General features: G+C 38.8%; 1 protein-coding gene across 6 annotated transcripts in view; it reads right to left on the reverse strand.

Moving 5' to 3' along the window:
* Positions 1-16,797, reverse strand: part of LRRFIP2 (LRR binding FLII interacting protein 2) — a 62,591-nt gene that overhangs the window by 24,418 nt on the left and 21,376 nt on the right. For 2 of the 6 annotated variants that reach the window (XM_060247613.1, XM_060247614.1), the window contains exons 4-12: positions 14,954-15,007; positions 14,822-14,866; positions 8,398-8,460; positions 6,890-6,964; positions 6,069-6,116; positions 5,942-5,986; positions 3,821-3,868; positions 3,662-3,715; positions 2,145-2,213 (exon numbers count right to left, since the gene is read on the reverse strand). The exons of 3 other annotated variants lie outside the window; for them this stretch is intronic. In XM_060247613.1, coding sequence (XP_060103596.1) covers positions 2,145-2,213; positions 3,662-3,715; positions 3,821-3,868; positions 5,942-5,986; positions 6,069-6,116; positions 6,890-6,964; positions 8,398-8,460; positions 14,822-14,866; positions 14,954-15,007 — 501 coding nt within the window. Of the gene's footprint in view, positions 1-2,144; positions 2,214-3,661; positions 3,716-3,820; positions 3,869-5,941; positions 5,987-6,068; positions 6,117-6,889; positions 6,965-8,397; positions 8,461-13,321; positions 13,391-14,821; positions 14,867-14,953; positions 15,008-16,797 lie in introns of all 6 variants that reach the window. One more of the 6 variants, XM_060247608.1, reaches the window with a different exon arrangement.

The following is a 16,797-nucleotide window of genomic DNA, read 5'->3' on the forward strand; positions in this document are numbered from 1 at the left end:
AGTCATAGCCCACTTCTTCAGATATATGAAGAGAAAATTGTACAGGGACATCTTGGCTCTCATTCCCAACCTTATGTATAAAATTTCCCATACTATCCACCCCCTTTCCCAAAAAATATTTCCCAGTACGCTTTTCCCTTTCTTTTAAAAAATTTATTAGCTTCCTTTATCAATGGTCTTAAGCTCAACATAAAACAAGATATTGAATAACAGAACTACAAAAGAAGTTGCAAAGCAGAATACAAAAATAATTTGAAACAAAACTAGATCACCTAGAGAGAAAGAAAAAAAAACCCTAATTCTAATATAAACCCCCATAACATTATAAAATTAGATTTTCCCTTCACATATCAATCTGAAGAAGTGGGCTGACTCACAACAGCTTACATAGAGCTAAATGTTGTTAGTCTTTAACGTGCCACTGGGCTTTTGTTTTATTCCCTGTACTATGAAAAGCACAACTACCATTACCAACTTTCTCATAAAATGTGAGCTGAAAAAAACAAGTGAACAAAAGATGGTGATAGCACTGCCATGTGAATGAACAGAATTAAGGATACAACAAGAACAATATATTAACCCACTTTGGGCCTTTGGGATGGGGGATTAACACATGTAACGACCTTTCATACATTGTAGGGCTGATCTTCCTTTTGGAATCTAAACCTTTGCATTTACACACACAGCCAACCTACATCAGCGTTACCTCACTTTATTTCTGCTACCTTACTTTTCCAGATAAAGAACCAGTATGTGATGCCTTTCCTCTAGCAGCACAACAGCCAGCTATCTTCAGGTCTTTACCTAAAGAACCTCAAATACTTTCTCGGCCTCAAATGTCAGAACAGAGCAAGACAGCTCATGCTGTGGCAACATGTGCTCCCACAATATTTTTCCTATCATTTCTTACGTGGCCACAAAGAGCAAGCAAAACGTTCTCCCAGTTACCAGATTCACTGAAACACGACAATGACATTATGTTAATAATAATTATAAATATCAAGAAAATCAGAGCCTATAAATGTATGTGTTTTAATAACAGAATAGCAGATTAAATAGTTACTGAATCTATGTGGAAATTCTAAGTTCACTTACAAAGTCACAAAAAGTTACTGTATTTATCTGAAAAGAAGGCAACCCTGAATGTAAGATGACCTTCTCACTGTGGCAACCTGGGGGAGACTAGAGCAAACTGGAGGGGAGGGGTGCTAAGGGGCCAGATCTCAACAGCAAGACAAAGTGGACACCAGGTGAAGTCCAGGGCTGGTATAAGCAGGCACTCATAGGGATGCCCATGATTGGGCACAGATGACTGATACATACCACAGCTGTGTGAGAGGAAGGAGGCCCGTTAGGACTGAGGGCAAACTGGGACCAACAGCTGGAAGGCTGGAAGGTCGAAGTATGGATCCAGTTACTGGGCCAGGCACTTAAGATGGTGGTGCAGCAAAGATGGGATGTAGCAGGAAGCATGTGTGGAACAGGACTGAGTACCTGGGGGTGTTCTGAGGTATTGGGAGTACAGAGGGAGTTAAATGCTGCTTAACTTGGCAGATCCAATAAAGACATCAAGAAGATGTTGCTTTGGCTATGGAGCCACAGTTCCATCTTAGCCAGCTGTGGGCATTCTCATTGAACCTGTGTCTCCCTGCCCCACCCCAAAAGCCTGGGAATAGTCACACACAATTTTTAAATTATTACTGAAATGCAATTTTAACTTGCAAGTTAATATAACATGGTCCCCTCTCTTCCTTCCTTCCGCTGGAATACCTGGGGGGAAAGTCAGTCTTGCATTTGAGTAAATACAGTAATTTGTTAACATTGATATCACCACTGAGTGCAATTAATTTCTTCTCCATGCCTTGAACACATACTTTTACTAGTAGTAAAACAGCTTTCATTATTATGGATGGGCTTTTACAAGAGAATGCCAGAGCAACACAGACATATTTCTCAGCTGTAAGACACAAGTGCCATGCAACTCCACTTTACGCAATAATAAAACTACTTCATATGTACACACAATGTGAGCGTGCCAATCACTTTATTAATCTTGCAATCAGGACTATGGTATTCCATGTGCTATAAGCTGATACCATTAGAACATTGCAAACACATGATATAAATCATGCAACCCAGCTCACCACGCTATCCCTCCGCCCTCGCATGGCACGATCAGATGATACAGTGCTCCCTGCTTCATCATCTGTAAACTATAAGATTCAAAGACAGGTAATTAACTACGTTTCAATTAGATAAGCATTTTATTGGATCTGTATATAATATTAGTGACTCGTGCATATTAAAATATGTAAAACCAACTCAATGTGCTGAGAAATGCTATCTTCACAACACCCTTAGGACATACTATTGCTTAACAAAATGTTTGTTCCTGACCATAATGGGTGGAATGTATGCACAGGAACAATTTTATAGGAAAAGGACTGAGGAAGCAATGTACCTCTCTGTAATTCACACAAAGATATAACAGAGTCCATATAGGATCACTATCAGTATAGAATCTACTTAGTATAGAAATTATGAGCAAGTTTTGCCTTGACTGCTATAATGTCTCCAAGAGTGGCTTTTGCTTTTTCCTATTAAGAGTTACTGTAAGTATGTGGTTTAAACTAATTTAGATGTTTACTTTCAAAGTAAAAATAACATTTCAAATATAGTGTCCAATCTTAACTGCAGTTAAGATTTGTGAGTGCTGGAAGTCAAGCACAACCCAACACTTCAGAAAGGCTTGCAGAACAGTCTGGAAGGAATTCCTGGTGGTTCATTTGTACAAAAGAGTAAGATGTCAGATAGCATGAGCAACTGGACATACTACCATAGAGCATAACAAAGCATGCTGCTCTTTGGCAGGACTGCATGTGTTTCCCCTATCCCGATCCAGTTGGTTAAAAAAGTGAGTTCAGAGTGGGTAAACAGGAGTAAGGGAAGTAGTACATAGAAACTTTCCATTCCCCATTGACTGTCCAGGTTGGAGAAATGACTGGAGATACACTTTTCATGCATGGAAAATATATGTACACAAGGAAGTATCATGTACCAAGTGTACAGCTTGGAGATAAACACAACAGATTTTGCCTCCTTGAGCCGTTACCCAGAATGCTATCACAATACGAGCTCCTGATATAGTTTGTACAGAAAAAAAAACAAGACAGTCTATTGCTAAAAGAGGAAAGTTACACACCCTTTTCTACTTCCCTTAGTAAACTCACTCAAGAACCAGTACATCACAGGTACAACATTGGTGATGACATGTTTTACACTTATTTACACATTAACAGTGCAATCCTGATACACCCTTTTAAGTCCCCTGAAGTCAATGGGCTTAGATGTAACCGTGTTTAGGATTGCACTGTTAAATTTTTTTCTAATTCCCATGATAATTTTGCTATATATTTTATGTCTATTACTTTTTAAGTCTGATTACAGTACATTTACAGTAACATCCAAAAAGAGGTCTTAGTGACAGTAAAATGTTCACAAATTTTCAGAACAATTTATATTTTTGCTTACGTGAATTACCTGTATTTCTCAGTGATCTACAACCCATATATTCCTCAGATTAATGCAAATGAATAAAACAGGAGAATGTTAGTTACGAGAGGAAAACTTCAAGACATGCAAACAAACAGAAGCCTCTCACCACTGGACTACTTCGTGCTGAACTTGCTCTTGAAGAATAATTGTATTCAGAAGGCTAAAACCAAAATTACAAAGGAAGGGAAAGGGAAGTGTTTGATTTTCCAACTACCGATTTTAAAAAAAATTATGTAAACACCAGAAGAAACCCCTGTAAACTTACAGTATAATAGTTATATGAATTATGCAATCCATCACTGCACAATGATGCCTAGAGAACAAAGAAAACATTTGGTATACTTTTGGAGAATAAAGGTCATATCTGTGTGTCTTTTGAACATTCTCCTACCATGCAACTCAACAGCACCTTTTTGAAAATGCAAGTATAAATGGCTAAAAGCTGTGTTTTTTGTCAAGTGAGAATTTACAAGCATAAGCCTACAACAATGAATACGTGGTTAGTCTGTCAAGCCTATCTTCAAAAACTCTTGCTGCATCAAAAACATTCAAACTTCTGTTTTACTTATATATTATAAACAACCAAGTTGAAATTGAAATATATATTGGGTTTTGTTTTTTCCAATTTAGTTTTCAGAGTCACAGACAAGGAACCTAATCTAATCCATTATTTCATAGCACAAATTTAAACCTGATGGACCCCTATGATTACTTTTCACCTTTTTTGCTGAAAATCTCAAGATATTGCAGAAAATACAAATAGCTTTTACTTAGAGGTTCTGTAACAAGGTCTTTGTTGACCATATATACAAAAGTGGAAACTGTCACATTTTTAAGCAGCAGAACCACTGTACAAAGTTCCTGCCACACTAAAAGAAAACAGCGCTGTTAAAGGTGTGATATAACTTCATCTAGTTTATGAATTTTCTTTGTATATTTATTTCCTACGAGTTTCAATATGGGAGAGGCATTCTTTTCTACAGGCAACAGAGGGTCATTCCCCCAAAATATGACATTCTAAAAGTCTGTGACACATCCTATCTTTAATTAATTAACTGTTTCTGGAAAAGCAGAAAGCAGTACAGCTTCAGCCTACAGAGCCATTTACCAAAGTCTAATCTTCCAGGTTTTGATCAAACAGTCATGAATTTCTTAGGAAGCTGTTTTCCAGTAGACAATCAAACTGGATCTCAATGTGCTAGATTTTTGTCCCACCACTGTAGTAGCCAGTCCTGAACTGGCCTTCCCTTTCTCAACCTTTATCAGCTTTAAGAGCACCTAGCAACTAAGGCTTTCCCATCTTCAAAGGGAAAAAAACTTTCACTTGATAATGACTTGTTGGTACAGATCAAGTCCACTGAAAGGGAGGGGTGTGTGTGTGTCAGCAATACGACCCATCTCCTGTTCCTTGCTTTTCCTCAGGCCTTTTATTACTACATCTACTGCTCCTTCCTCACCCAACCTCAGCTTTCATACTTCCTGGAACTCCTTCTTACTGAGCTTTACATACTTCAGCCTCCTGTCCTTGCCCAGAGCTCCTCCTCTGAAAAGGGTTGGGTGAGGGTTTTATCATCAGTGTGGCTGAGCCTTTGTTCCAAATGATAAAACAAGTCTGATTCAAACTTTCTATCACTTCTTGCAGGTAAATATATTCCAGAACACATCAATTCAGTCAACCGCTGCCAGAGAAGGCAGCATCACTAGCACTACAAAATTCAACAGTGAGCCAAGAAAAAAAAAGCCAGAGAAAAGCTACAATATAGATTTTGTGCATGTCATCCATTATTTTCTCCTTTGTGAAATCAGTATTCACTGTGCCTTTGATGTTGTCCTCATACCATTCTTAAAGCAGTAGAAACACAAAAATATGGACAGCCACAATCTATGGACTATTACTTGAGTCCTAATTATTTGACAGGTCCCACATGAATTAAAGCTGATGCAAGGCAGTCTGTATAGGCCACTTATGAAAACAGAATAGCTCAGCTTGCAAATCTGATGCACCCTTGATGCATACTTATAGGTTATGGCTCAGGGTAATGGGTGCAACAGAACGTATCTCAGCACCCAAAACTCCCACTCAAAGTCCAGCAAGAGCAGAAATGAAGCTTGAGTACCATGCACATAAAAAATTAGCAAAGATTGAAGCAACTAAGTTCTAACATACGTATTTACCATTTGACAGAGAGGCAAGCTCTTTGACATGACTCAACTGTTACACAACAATGGTAACACCAAATATGACGAACAGTCTCCAGTTTACATAAACACTGATTATCCCTAGGACATGCCTGTACTCTTAAAATATTTTCCAACACCATGCTTTCAAGCCCAAATATCCTTAAGGCGGCAAGTTTAAAACAACCATGCAGATCTGTATACGAACCAAACTGGCACTTCTTATCAAACCAGCATTTACATCTGGAGACACCTACAGAAGAGAGGTGGCTTTGTTTATGCTTCTCAGACTTCACTAAATATAAATGTAGACTATTACATCATGTTGTACTAACCCTGTAGCTCTTAGATGTTGCCAAAGGATTGCTGTAGAGAGAAGATGACTGTGACAATAAGAAGATATTGTATTACTTTTGACATTGTATGAATTAAGCATATTGCTTACAAAAACAAGCGTTAGCATTATGACTAGAGTGGTAAAATAAAAACATGCAAAGGAATGATGCAAACTGGAAAAAGGTATCAGACTAAAATTCCTTCAGTCAGCTGAAAATGTTTTACTGATCTCAGAACTGATGAGTGATAGTTGATCTTCTGTAAAAATGAGTATGCCATCTAAAAACCAAGATCTTTACAATATTAATCACAGCTCAGAAATCATATTACCCCTCACATTCTTGTGAATCACGTAAAGGACACTGACTTTGCAAATGGGCAGATATTAAAAGCATTTTCTAATTTCCAGTACCAGAATCTGAAGGAATTTGCCTCAAAGCCTACTTTCAGAATTGTGGAATCTTTGGAAGGAATTAAAAGGCCTTTTAATGGAATGAACTTTCAATGTGAATAGCAATGCAGAAATTTGCTAACTGTATCATTGCAACACACAGGCAACTTCAATCAAGCAATGCTGTAAAATAGTAAAATGCAGGTCTCAATTCATAACCTAGATATACTTCCAACCCTAGCTTAATTCACACAGTAGTAATAGATGCAGAACAAAAGGAAGTAGTGGACATTTTGCAATCTTTTAAGTCCCCAAACACGTCAAGCAAATGATTTTTGCTATGGTGATGTTAGTGCTCATGCTCCAAATCTTAATTAAGAAAACGTCTCTCAAAGGTTTTCATTCTCTGAACAATAAAATCAGACAAACCCGAGGGTGGTAGGTGGAAAGTGGTTTGCTATGTCTAAGGCTGCTGTAATTTCTTTGGTCATGGTAAAATCCACTCTGTCAAAAAAAAAAAGTAATATATTCACTGAATCACATATTGCATTTTGCTCTGATGTACAGGATAGGCAACAGCTTATGATGTTCTGAAAGGGTGAAGTAACTTTAAATTTAGTCCAGAGAACAAGTCTTAATGTAAAGCATATCAATATGTTACAAGCATGGTCAGGGCATGGAAGTAGGCGAGTTAGATGGCCACCTAGGGCGACACCTCACCCATGGGGTGTAGCTGGGCACCCCTTCACCTGCCCTGCCGCCCTCAGCTTCCCAGGTTGCAGACCCAGGAAGCTGAGAGCAGTGGGACTGCGTGCCAGTGTGTAGTCTCCTTTGAGCTCAGCTTCCTAGCTAGGCTCGGTAGAGAGTGGCATTACTCCCAGAATGAGGCAGAGCAGCCCCGCGCCTCTTTCGCCCGCCTAGGACCTGGGTGGACGAAAGAGTCAGCGTGGCCTCACTCCGACGCCCATGCAGGCAGCCTGGGGTGGCAAAAACCCCAGCGCTGCCCCTGGTTACAAGATGATTCTCATACTGTATACACTTGCTAAGGGCAGCTGCCCTTTTCATGCAAGGTATGGTAAATATTTTGTACTGACCTACAGGTATCATCAATTTCTTTTACTACATAAAGTGCTGACTATGTGTGTCTAACAGCAGAGTATTCTAAAACTTATTTCATTATATTTAAATAAAGAATTTAATCATGAGTTAAAATGTGAAATTAACTGCTATACATTTTTCTAAATGGAAGCTGAATTGTAACCAGATTAATTTATAAAACTCAGTGACTTAAATCAGCTCCAACAGACGTTACAACCAGCAGTTTCAGCCCACAAAAACTATTACCCTAAAAATCCAGATCACATTGTTCTGATATGTTTTCTGTATTTCAGCATCTTTCATTTGTGTTGCAATAACTCATGAAGTCATTTCAGATGTTTACTTTGGTTCAAGCTTCTGACCTTATATAGGCTGTCCTTCAATGGCATTTCAAACACTCATTACTGAGGGGGTTTAATGACCTGCATTCCCATGCTCATTGAAAATAAATGAAAGCAAAAATTGTACTAGTTTTTAATGGTTTTAATATTAATGTAAAGTATTTTAAAAGCCTCTGAAAAATCTCAAAAAAGAGCACAAAACCACATAAGCAAAACCAGTGTATTCAAGACAAAAACGAAAGAGTTCTAATGGCCTTTACCAGCTTAAGGTTTACTCGATTTATATCCCACCCTTCCCGCCAAAGCAGGCTCAGTTTACTATCCTTGTTATAAATCACTGTTGACTCTATCAGTTTTATTGCCATCACAATATACATAACGAGTCTGCCCAGTCAGCAAGACTTAAGATGGAGCTTTTATAAACACGATACAACCACGTACATATAGGAGTACAGTGCATACAGAAGCCACTCATGAACACTGATAAAGACCACTAACCAAAAGATTTTTATGTGAGCTGGAAGACTTCTTCCCACCATGAGAATCACTATAACCGTGGCTCTGCTGAGTAAAAATGTAGAAAGTTATAATCATCCAGGCACAGTGGTGTCAACAGAAATATAAATTCTATACTACCATGTGATTTTTATTTTAACACAATATTTTCTTAAAGATAGAATTCAACCACCAGACTTCTCTCCCAGGGGAAAAACTGGGAAATGTACAATACTGCATGGTTTATCAGGGGTGTCGAACTCATGAGGGCCGGATCTGACATATATGACACCTTGTTCGGCCAGGCCATGCATGCCAGGTAGCAGGATATAAACTTTATAAAAGACACGAACACAATTAAAGATTTTTTTTAAAAAACTAAAACATGCTTAAAGGATTAGGACTCTTGAAATATTTTGCTTATTTAACAGTTGCTGGTAATTGATACCTCTTGCTCTAAATTACTGAATCAGAATCTAGAGACAATGTCTATGCTGTAGCAATCTTGAGTATGCTGTTAAGCTGTAAATCTTTAAGTTGAAAACCAACTTTTGATTTATTGACATTCATGACAGAAATCTCATGGTCAATGGTTTGAGCCTAAGACCCAGAGGAAAACATGAAATGGCTTTCGTACGTAAGTTGCTTCATGCACTTGTCAGTCAATAGAGAAAACAGAGGCTTTGCTCTGTAGCTCCTGTGTGATTAAGCAATCCTGGCAAAACAAGTGTTGATGCAGAAAGAAGCGAGAGAGAGAGACAGAAGGAACCAGATGACAGTGAGTTGCTTGTAGGCCTGATAGGAGCCCTCCGGGGTCTAATCCAATCCTCAGGCCACACATTTGACACCTCTGGTTTAGCTTGTCCCTCTATTAAATGCTGAACCCATTTATTTCACCTCTACGCACTGGCAGACATTCATGAGTCTGATCACAACATGTGGAGCACAGAAACATGCCTTAGGAAGTCACAGCTGAGGTTTTTTTTTTCAGGTGGTGGGCAACCTCCATCTTGAACCACAAGGGGATATATGCAGAAAATGTCATGTTTCCCTGAGAATATGAGGAAAGTCACTACTTTGATGGCTTTTCAGCATCTCTCACAGGTTGAATTATTTAAAATACTTTTCAAAACATTAGATAACCAGTATAAACATCTATATTAGTTTGTTTTTAATTCTGTTTTGTATATTTTAAATTTGTTATTTTTTTAAGTTGTAAATTGTCACAGATCTCCTGGTAGAGAAGCAAGACAGAAATGTTTTTAAGAGGCTACAGAGCAACATGAAGGGAAAATATGTAAATTAATGCACTTTAATTAAACTACATTTAAGTGTAAGTCTTTGATGTGAAAGCAGTTTCCTTTAATACTCAATAAACAGAACTGCCATTGAACCACAATTCACATTCAGTAGCAGGAATCTAGAAAATTAAAGCTAAATTAAAGCGAATATGATAAACTCAACTGAATAAATTCATTTTGAATTATACAATATCAGAAAACACCTCAGGTTATTACAAGGACCATGCAGAAAACCCTTGGTAAAGATGATCAGCAAACTCATCACCCATGCAGAAAAACCTGCCACACTACATCATCTCAAAGTATATATCCACAATTTCATTACAGATTAACAGCAAAGACTACTGATCTATCAGTACAACAATTCCTATCGTCCCACAGAGCAGAATCTATGTTCTCAGAGCCACTGTTGGGGTGAAGGGTGAGGAAAGCCACAAATGGGACAATGTACTTAGGCCAGGGCCATAAAACTCCCTTACACAGGCAACTAAGATCTTCAAAGCAATACTCCTAAGACTTCTATCTACTACGTGCAGAAAAACTCCACCTTTTTAAAAGCTACCTTCACCAAAAGGGGGGAGGGGACAAAAGTAGAAGTGGTTTTGCCAAAGAAAAAAAGATACCATGTCATCATACAACAGATACAATTGAGGGGGGATAGGCTTCCCAATACCCCGCGGCGGATCCCCCGTTTTTCAAGCCCCTCCCCTGCTGGTCAAAAATCCAGTAGTGGGGAACAAGATGGCAGCCGTTTTTGTGCCGCTCTAGGATTACTATGGTGTTAGGGAGACCTCCAGGGAGTCACATGGTTGGTTCCCTATATGATGCACTGGCACACAACTTTTATTTTCCCCAACGGCACTGCCACCAGCCAGTGCATTTCCTGTCTCTGAGGAGTGGGCGCCACTATGGGGGGGAGAACTCTCAAGCCCCTTGCTACCAGCGGGACCTTTGGAGAAGGTAAGATTCCAAGTGCATGGCTGGATTTTCATCCCTGTTCCCCAGGCTATGCTCCAGCCTTTGGAGAAGCCGTGGCGGGGGGGAGAGGCACATGTCTGCTGTAGGGTCTGGTAACATTGGCTTCAGAGATGGAGGGAGGCAGGGGAGGCTGTGGGCGCCCTCCTTTCCCCGTTCTCGGCATTGCGTTTGACCCAGGAGCACCTTTTGGTTTTAAAAAAATTGCCTTCAGTGAGTGTGTGTGTATTTGTGTGTAGAGAGAAACAGAGTTTGTTGCAGGTGGGGGAAGGGAGGCTGAGTCTGTCGTCCTCATAATCGCATTTGACCCAGCAGGAGCACTTTTAAGGTCAACAAAGTTTTTTTTCTCTTCATCTGTGAGTGAGCGAGTGCGTGCGTGCTGGAGGTGAAGGGGAGCTATAAAGGTCCCCTGTGCAAGCACCAGTCGTTTCCGACTCTGGGGTGACATTGCTTTCACGATGTTTTCATGGCAGACTTTTTACAGGGTGGTTTGCCATTGCCTTCCCCAGTCATCTACACTTTCCTCCCAGCAAGCTGGGTACTCATTTTACCGACTTCAGAAGACTGAGTCAACCTGAAGCCGGCTACCTGAACCAGCTTCCACTGGAATTGAACTCAGGTTGTGAGAGCAGAGGGTTCCGACTGCAGTACTGCAGCTTTACCACTCTGCGCCACGGGGCTCTTAGGACTCTACTATGTCATATTTTTCTCAAGATTTCACTGTCTCAGGAAACTTAGCAGTTCCTCTTCTAGCTTTCTTAGCCATGCATACAAAGGTGTGACTTCTGTTCATATAGTGAGAACCTCAGAATTAACAGGACGGCTTATTCTGTGGGTTGATGTCTAACTAGCATTCTTTGATTTCTTTGTTATTAAATGGGCTTCTCCATATTTCTGAATACTGTTTATAAAACATAAAGGGCTGGTTCAACACTCTATTGTAGTGGTTTAGAGAGTACCAAATCAGGAGCACAATCATGAGGAGAGGAGAAGGTGATAGGCATGTTAACCTCCCAGCCCACCCTTCTCCAGTGGCCAGCAAAGATATTCCACAACCATTTGGAGAGGGGTGGGGAGAGACACAGTAAATCAGTTTTGCTAACTATTTGGAAACCAAAGAAGGGAACCGCCTGGGGATCCTAAGCTTAAAAGGGTAAAGTCTAACCTAGCGTGCTGGACTAGGGTCTGGGAGACCTGGGTTTGAATTCCCACTCTGCCAAGGAAACTTGCTGGGTAACACTGGAATACTCTCAACCTCTGATGGAAGCAGCTTTGGGTTCCCATGGAAGGTAGGATATAAACTAAGACCGCCAACCTCCAGGTGGTGGCTGGAGATCTGCTACTCAACAAAGGTTTGAGTAGCAGAAAGCAATGTAAGGAGATAAATTTGGAAGGAGGAAGTGACATCACAGGAAGGGAAGGAGTTTGGGTGCAGTGTGCTGAAAGTGACACCAAGAAGTGGAACGTGGAAGTGACATCACTTGATCTTTGACCTGGAAGTGACATCACAAGATATGATATCATATCCTGCTCCAGGCTCCATCCCCAAAGTCTCCTGGCTCCACCCTCAAAGTCCCCCGATATTTCTTGAGTTGGACATGGCAACCCTAAGGGGGGGGGGGGAATGCTGTTTTTTCAAAACAAATTCTTTTAAATGACCATGATGGGTTGGCTCGGTTATCTGTTATGAACTAGATTCTTTTTCTTATCAATTGTTTGCTGGTCTGAGGACATTATAAATAAATAAATTCATTTATACTAATTCATGCTGAAGTATTGATCATTAACTGAATCATTCCTGTATTCTCAGGATGCCCCTGGAAGAGCACTATACTCTGGGAATAAGAACCTCCTGGTGGTCCCTGATCCGAAAGAGATCTGGCTGTTTTTAACTATGGCTGGGGCCCTTTTGGCCCTGGTCCCCGCCTGGTGGAACTTCCTGCCTGAGGACATCCATGTCCTGTGGGATTTATTACCATTTCATAGGGCTTGCAAGGCAGAGATGTTCCATCAGGCATTTGGTTGAGGACAGCAACAGTCTGGCACTCCCACATCCCAGCCTCCTCCTTTTTACCTCCCCACATTCCTTCTATCCCAGGACATAAGTTGGTATTGAAACTTATTGTTTTCTTACGGATGTCTAAATAATTTTAATACCGTTTTATTTTTTGTTATTTATTGTATTTCCCCCTGATGTAAGCTGCTCTGAGCCCTGCTTGCAGCGAAGGGCAGCTCAACAAGTAAAATTTAATAATAAATAAATACTGTAAATGGAATGTGGATTTTTTGCACAATACTTTCTCCATAATCACACATTTTCAGAAATGAAATGGCAGCCTTAGAACCCATGGCAATATTAATTAGAAAACAAAGTTTAGTAGAAACTGTAATGAAAGTATAATGGAAAGTAAAAATAAAGACTAGAAATTCAAATTATTAATATATATTATAAATGCTATTTTTAGTTGTTTTGTAGACTTTCTATGGGTATTCCAAGATACTGATAACCTCTCCCACTGCCTCATTTTAGTAGTCCAGTTCTTACAGCTCCCTAGCTCAGCATTTCATTATTTCCCAACCACTAATTCTCATTGGTGTGTACAAAATACTATTTGAACCAAACAAAAACATGTTAACTCTTGACTATGCACCACAAGATCTCTCTGTCTGGTGGTACTTGCTTTGCTCCTGTGTGACCCACTGACATCCAATGAGGAACTCTTACGAACAAAATTGTTAGATAATGAAACTCAAAGTAAAATTTACCTGCAAAATTTTGTTTTAAACTGAAATTTTGTATTTTATTTCTATGAACGTCTACATTTTATTTTTGTCTGTTCACCTGAGGCTGTCACGTCGCATTAATGAAATGCATTTCACACTAACAAAACGCACCATTTTTTTAGCTGATTGAGGTAACAGGATATAACTCATCCTGTCTGTTACTGTAATTCTCATGTTTCTCTCACCATATTTGTAAATGCATACAGATGGGGCATTCCATGCCAAATCAATGAACACTACACTTACATATGATGTACTAAGCTGGCAAATTTCTAAAAAATGCAAACCATTCTCCATTTTTTTCCATCTCAAGCTTGCATGTGTGCATGATACTTTAATAACTAAGATACATTTATTTGGTAGTTCAGAACATGTTTAGCAACTCTAAGAAGTCTTCGTCTTTTAACTGATTTTTAAACTTATGTTATCATTAGGTATTCTCTACTGCCAGCCCTAACACATCACTCTTAATTACTGTGTGCATACTCTGCTACCTTCACTGAATATATAACATAATATGGATTAAATAATCCAAGTTAAATCTCACATAGTATGTAAGTCATTCTTTTTTTTTACATACTTTATAGCAATAACATGCTAGCAAAGTATGTTTCAGGACAGGATTTCTTAAGAATTTCTGCAATTTGAAATTATATAAAATATAAAAATGATCTGTATGAATATGGAATTTAAAATTTTATTTACATTATTTAATCCACAGTATATTACATATTCAGACACACTCCAAGTAAATTTGAAAAGAGTTGGGTGAAATTTAGCAATTGGTGAAACATAACCAAAGCTATTAATTGGTGCAAAACATCCTAAATGCTGTTATATTCTGTTCATTTTGGCACCACAATACTTTACATTTTTAAGGGGGAGCCCAAGCCTTGATGGCTTTTGTACAAAGAGTACACCACATCTTATGACACAAAGAATGATCATATGTTTTATGGGAAATATGAGAAAATATTTGAAGGGCTCTCTGCCCCTGTGACAGAGCATGGTGATCCCCCAAAGTGCTAAAAAAACCCCACTTTTTCATATTATATAGCTAGTCCACACCTTGAAAACGTACTGCACAAGGAAGGAATTCTGTCTGTGTATAACTACTCTGACTTAGGTTTGTGTGGAAAGGAATGCTTGCACAAAAGCCAACAGCATGGACTGGTGTGACAGAATCCAAACCAAGGAACCCCTCTCCTTTGCTACGTGAGAATCTCCTGCTGTTAAAGGAATATTCCTCAAAGAAAAAAAGAGTCCTGGGATCTTATTCATTATCCTTTATGCATTTCAAACATTATATAATGCTACAAAAACATAAAAGATACTTATGAACTTTACCATAAGCAAAAACTACTAACCCGGTGGCTACCAGCATTCCGAGAGGACACCAAGCCATCAGCTCCCTAATTACAAAATTAAACAACACATGAAGTGACATTTAATAGAAGGGGAGGGAAGAAAAGGAAGAGAGACTTATATTTAGTACAAACCAGGTATGACCGATGGCTGGGCCGGTGTGAATACTTAGCTTTCTCTGAATCATCCTACAAAAGGGGATATCAAATATCAAATTATTTATGAAAAACAAAAGCACAAGATCCAGAAGAATAATAATAAATTTTAGTCCAATACAGGGCCATGCTGATCACAGAGGCCAGTCTGATCATTCTTTAAATGGAGTCTGCTTCAATTTGCCACGTATCGCTATTTCCCCTAAATTTGTTTCAGCAATGAGGTAAATAACTGGATTATTATAAGGATTAATAGCAGGCATGCAACCATTGCTCTTTAATGTAACTAGCAAAGATGGACAGACATTCATCATTTTGCAATAAACTGCTGGAAACACTGTAGCGTTTCCATGATGAACAGCCAGTGCCAACTTCTACTTCTTTAATAACTTTATATTCTAATAGTAAACTGATCATCACTACACAATTAACAAAACAGGAATGGGAGCATTTTCAGGGGACTGACAAAATATGACTTTCTAAATTAGCCAAAAAAATAAATAAAATGGGAGGAGAGGCGCTAAAAACAACCTAAGATCCAGGGCTTTTTTTTTTTTTTTTAAGCAGGAACGCACAGGAACACAGTTCCGGCTTGCCTGGTGTCAGGGGGTGTGGACCAATATGCAAATGAGTTCTTAATGGGCTTTCTCTATAAAAAGCCCTATGTGTAACAATGGTGATATCAGGGAGTGTGGCCTAATATGCAAATGAGTTCATGCTGGGCTTCTTCTGCCAAAAAAGCCCTGACGAGGACTGAAAATCTGCCAGCACATCAACAGCTGAGAAATAGCAATTAGTTTACTGAAGTCCCTTAGCTGAGTACTTCACTGGGTGCTTAGTGAATCCTGAAGAGGAAAATCTTGGGATAGGTCTCTCCAAATTATTCTGCTCTCCCATTATTCCTCACAGACAGAAGCTTGTAATAATTACTATATTGCACATTTATAAACAGGTGTAAATTTTTGCTGATGTAAACTGTGATACTATCTTAAGGTCCAACATCAAATGCCCAGGGAAATATACTGGAAAATGAACATTTTAAAAATCAACTACCAGTTAGGGTTTAATTATAAGAAAGCAAGTCTATTTCTACATGTGGTTTCCAAACATAACCTTTATAAGATTTTTTAACCTTTATTGGCATTAATAATTAAATAGATATCCAGATTTTATATCTGATGACATCATACTGATTTTAGGGCATAGTGCACTAAGAACAGAAAATGTTTATAAAACATTATATGGGACACATATATATGGGTATCCTGGAGACATCTCTGTATTATTATTGATAACAACTATGAGTGTTCTTTACAATGTACTGAATTAATTCCTACTCTATTAAGAGTCATTCATAATCTTATCAGTAATACCAGAAAGTCCCAAAGAACAACAGAGAATGGCCAAGGAAAACTTGGGGTTTATTGTTTTGGTTAGAATATAATTTATGAAGTATGGTAAATGAAGCATAATATGAAATTCTTTCCCTGAGGTTTCCCTTATTCAGTACTATTATAACTCAGGGTATGATCCAGCCAAAGATAAGCAATTTAAGTCCCATGGGACAGCTATACACATGCTTGTAATTTGGATCAAATTTTATGTCTTTAGGAAAAGCTATTATTGTTTTTATTTATTGGGTGCATAGAATTCAATTTAACTTATTTCAACTATGCATCTGCCTGCCTTTTTCCCAGACAAATGGAAACAAAGATGAGTAACAGAAATAAAACAATTCAAAACAACCAATAAACACAAATAATACACCTACAACCACCAAAAGCAGGCACACAAGCACCGTCCATTTTGACCAAGAATTTGAC

This window comes from Heteronotia binoei, chromosome 10 (assembly GCF_032191835.1).
Source record: "Heteronotia binoei isolate CCM8104 ecotype False Entrance Well chromosome 10, APGP_CSIRO_Hbin_v1, whole genome shotgun sequence".
Lineage (NCBI taxonomy): Eukaryota > Metazoa > Chordata > Lepidosauria > Squamata > Gekkonidae > Heteronotia > Heteronotia binoei.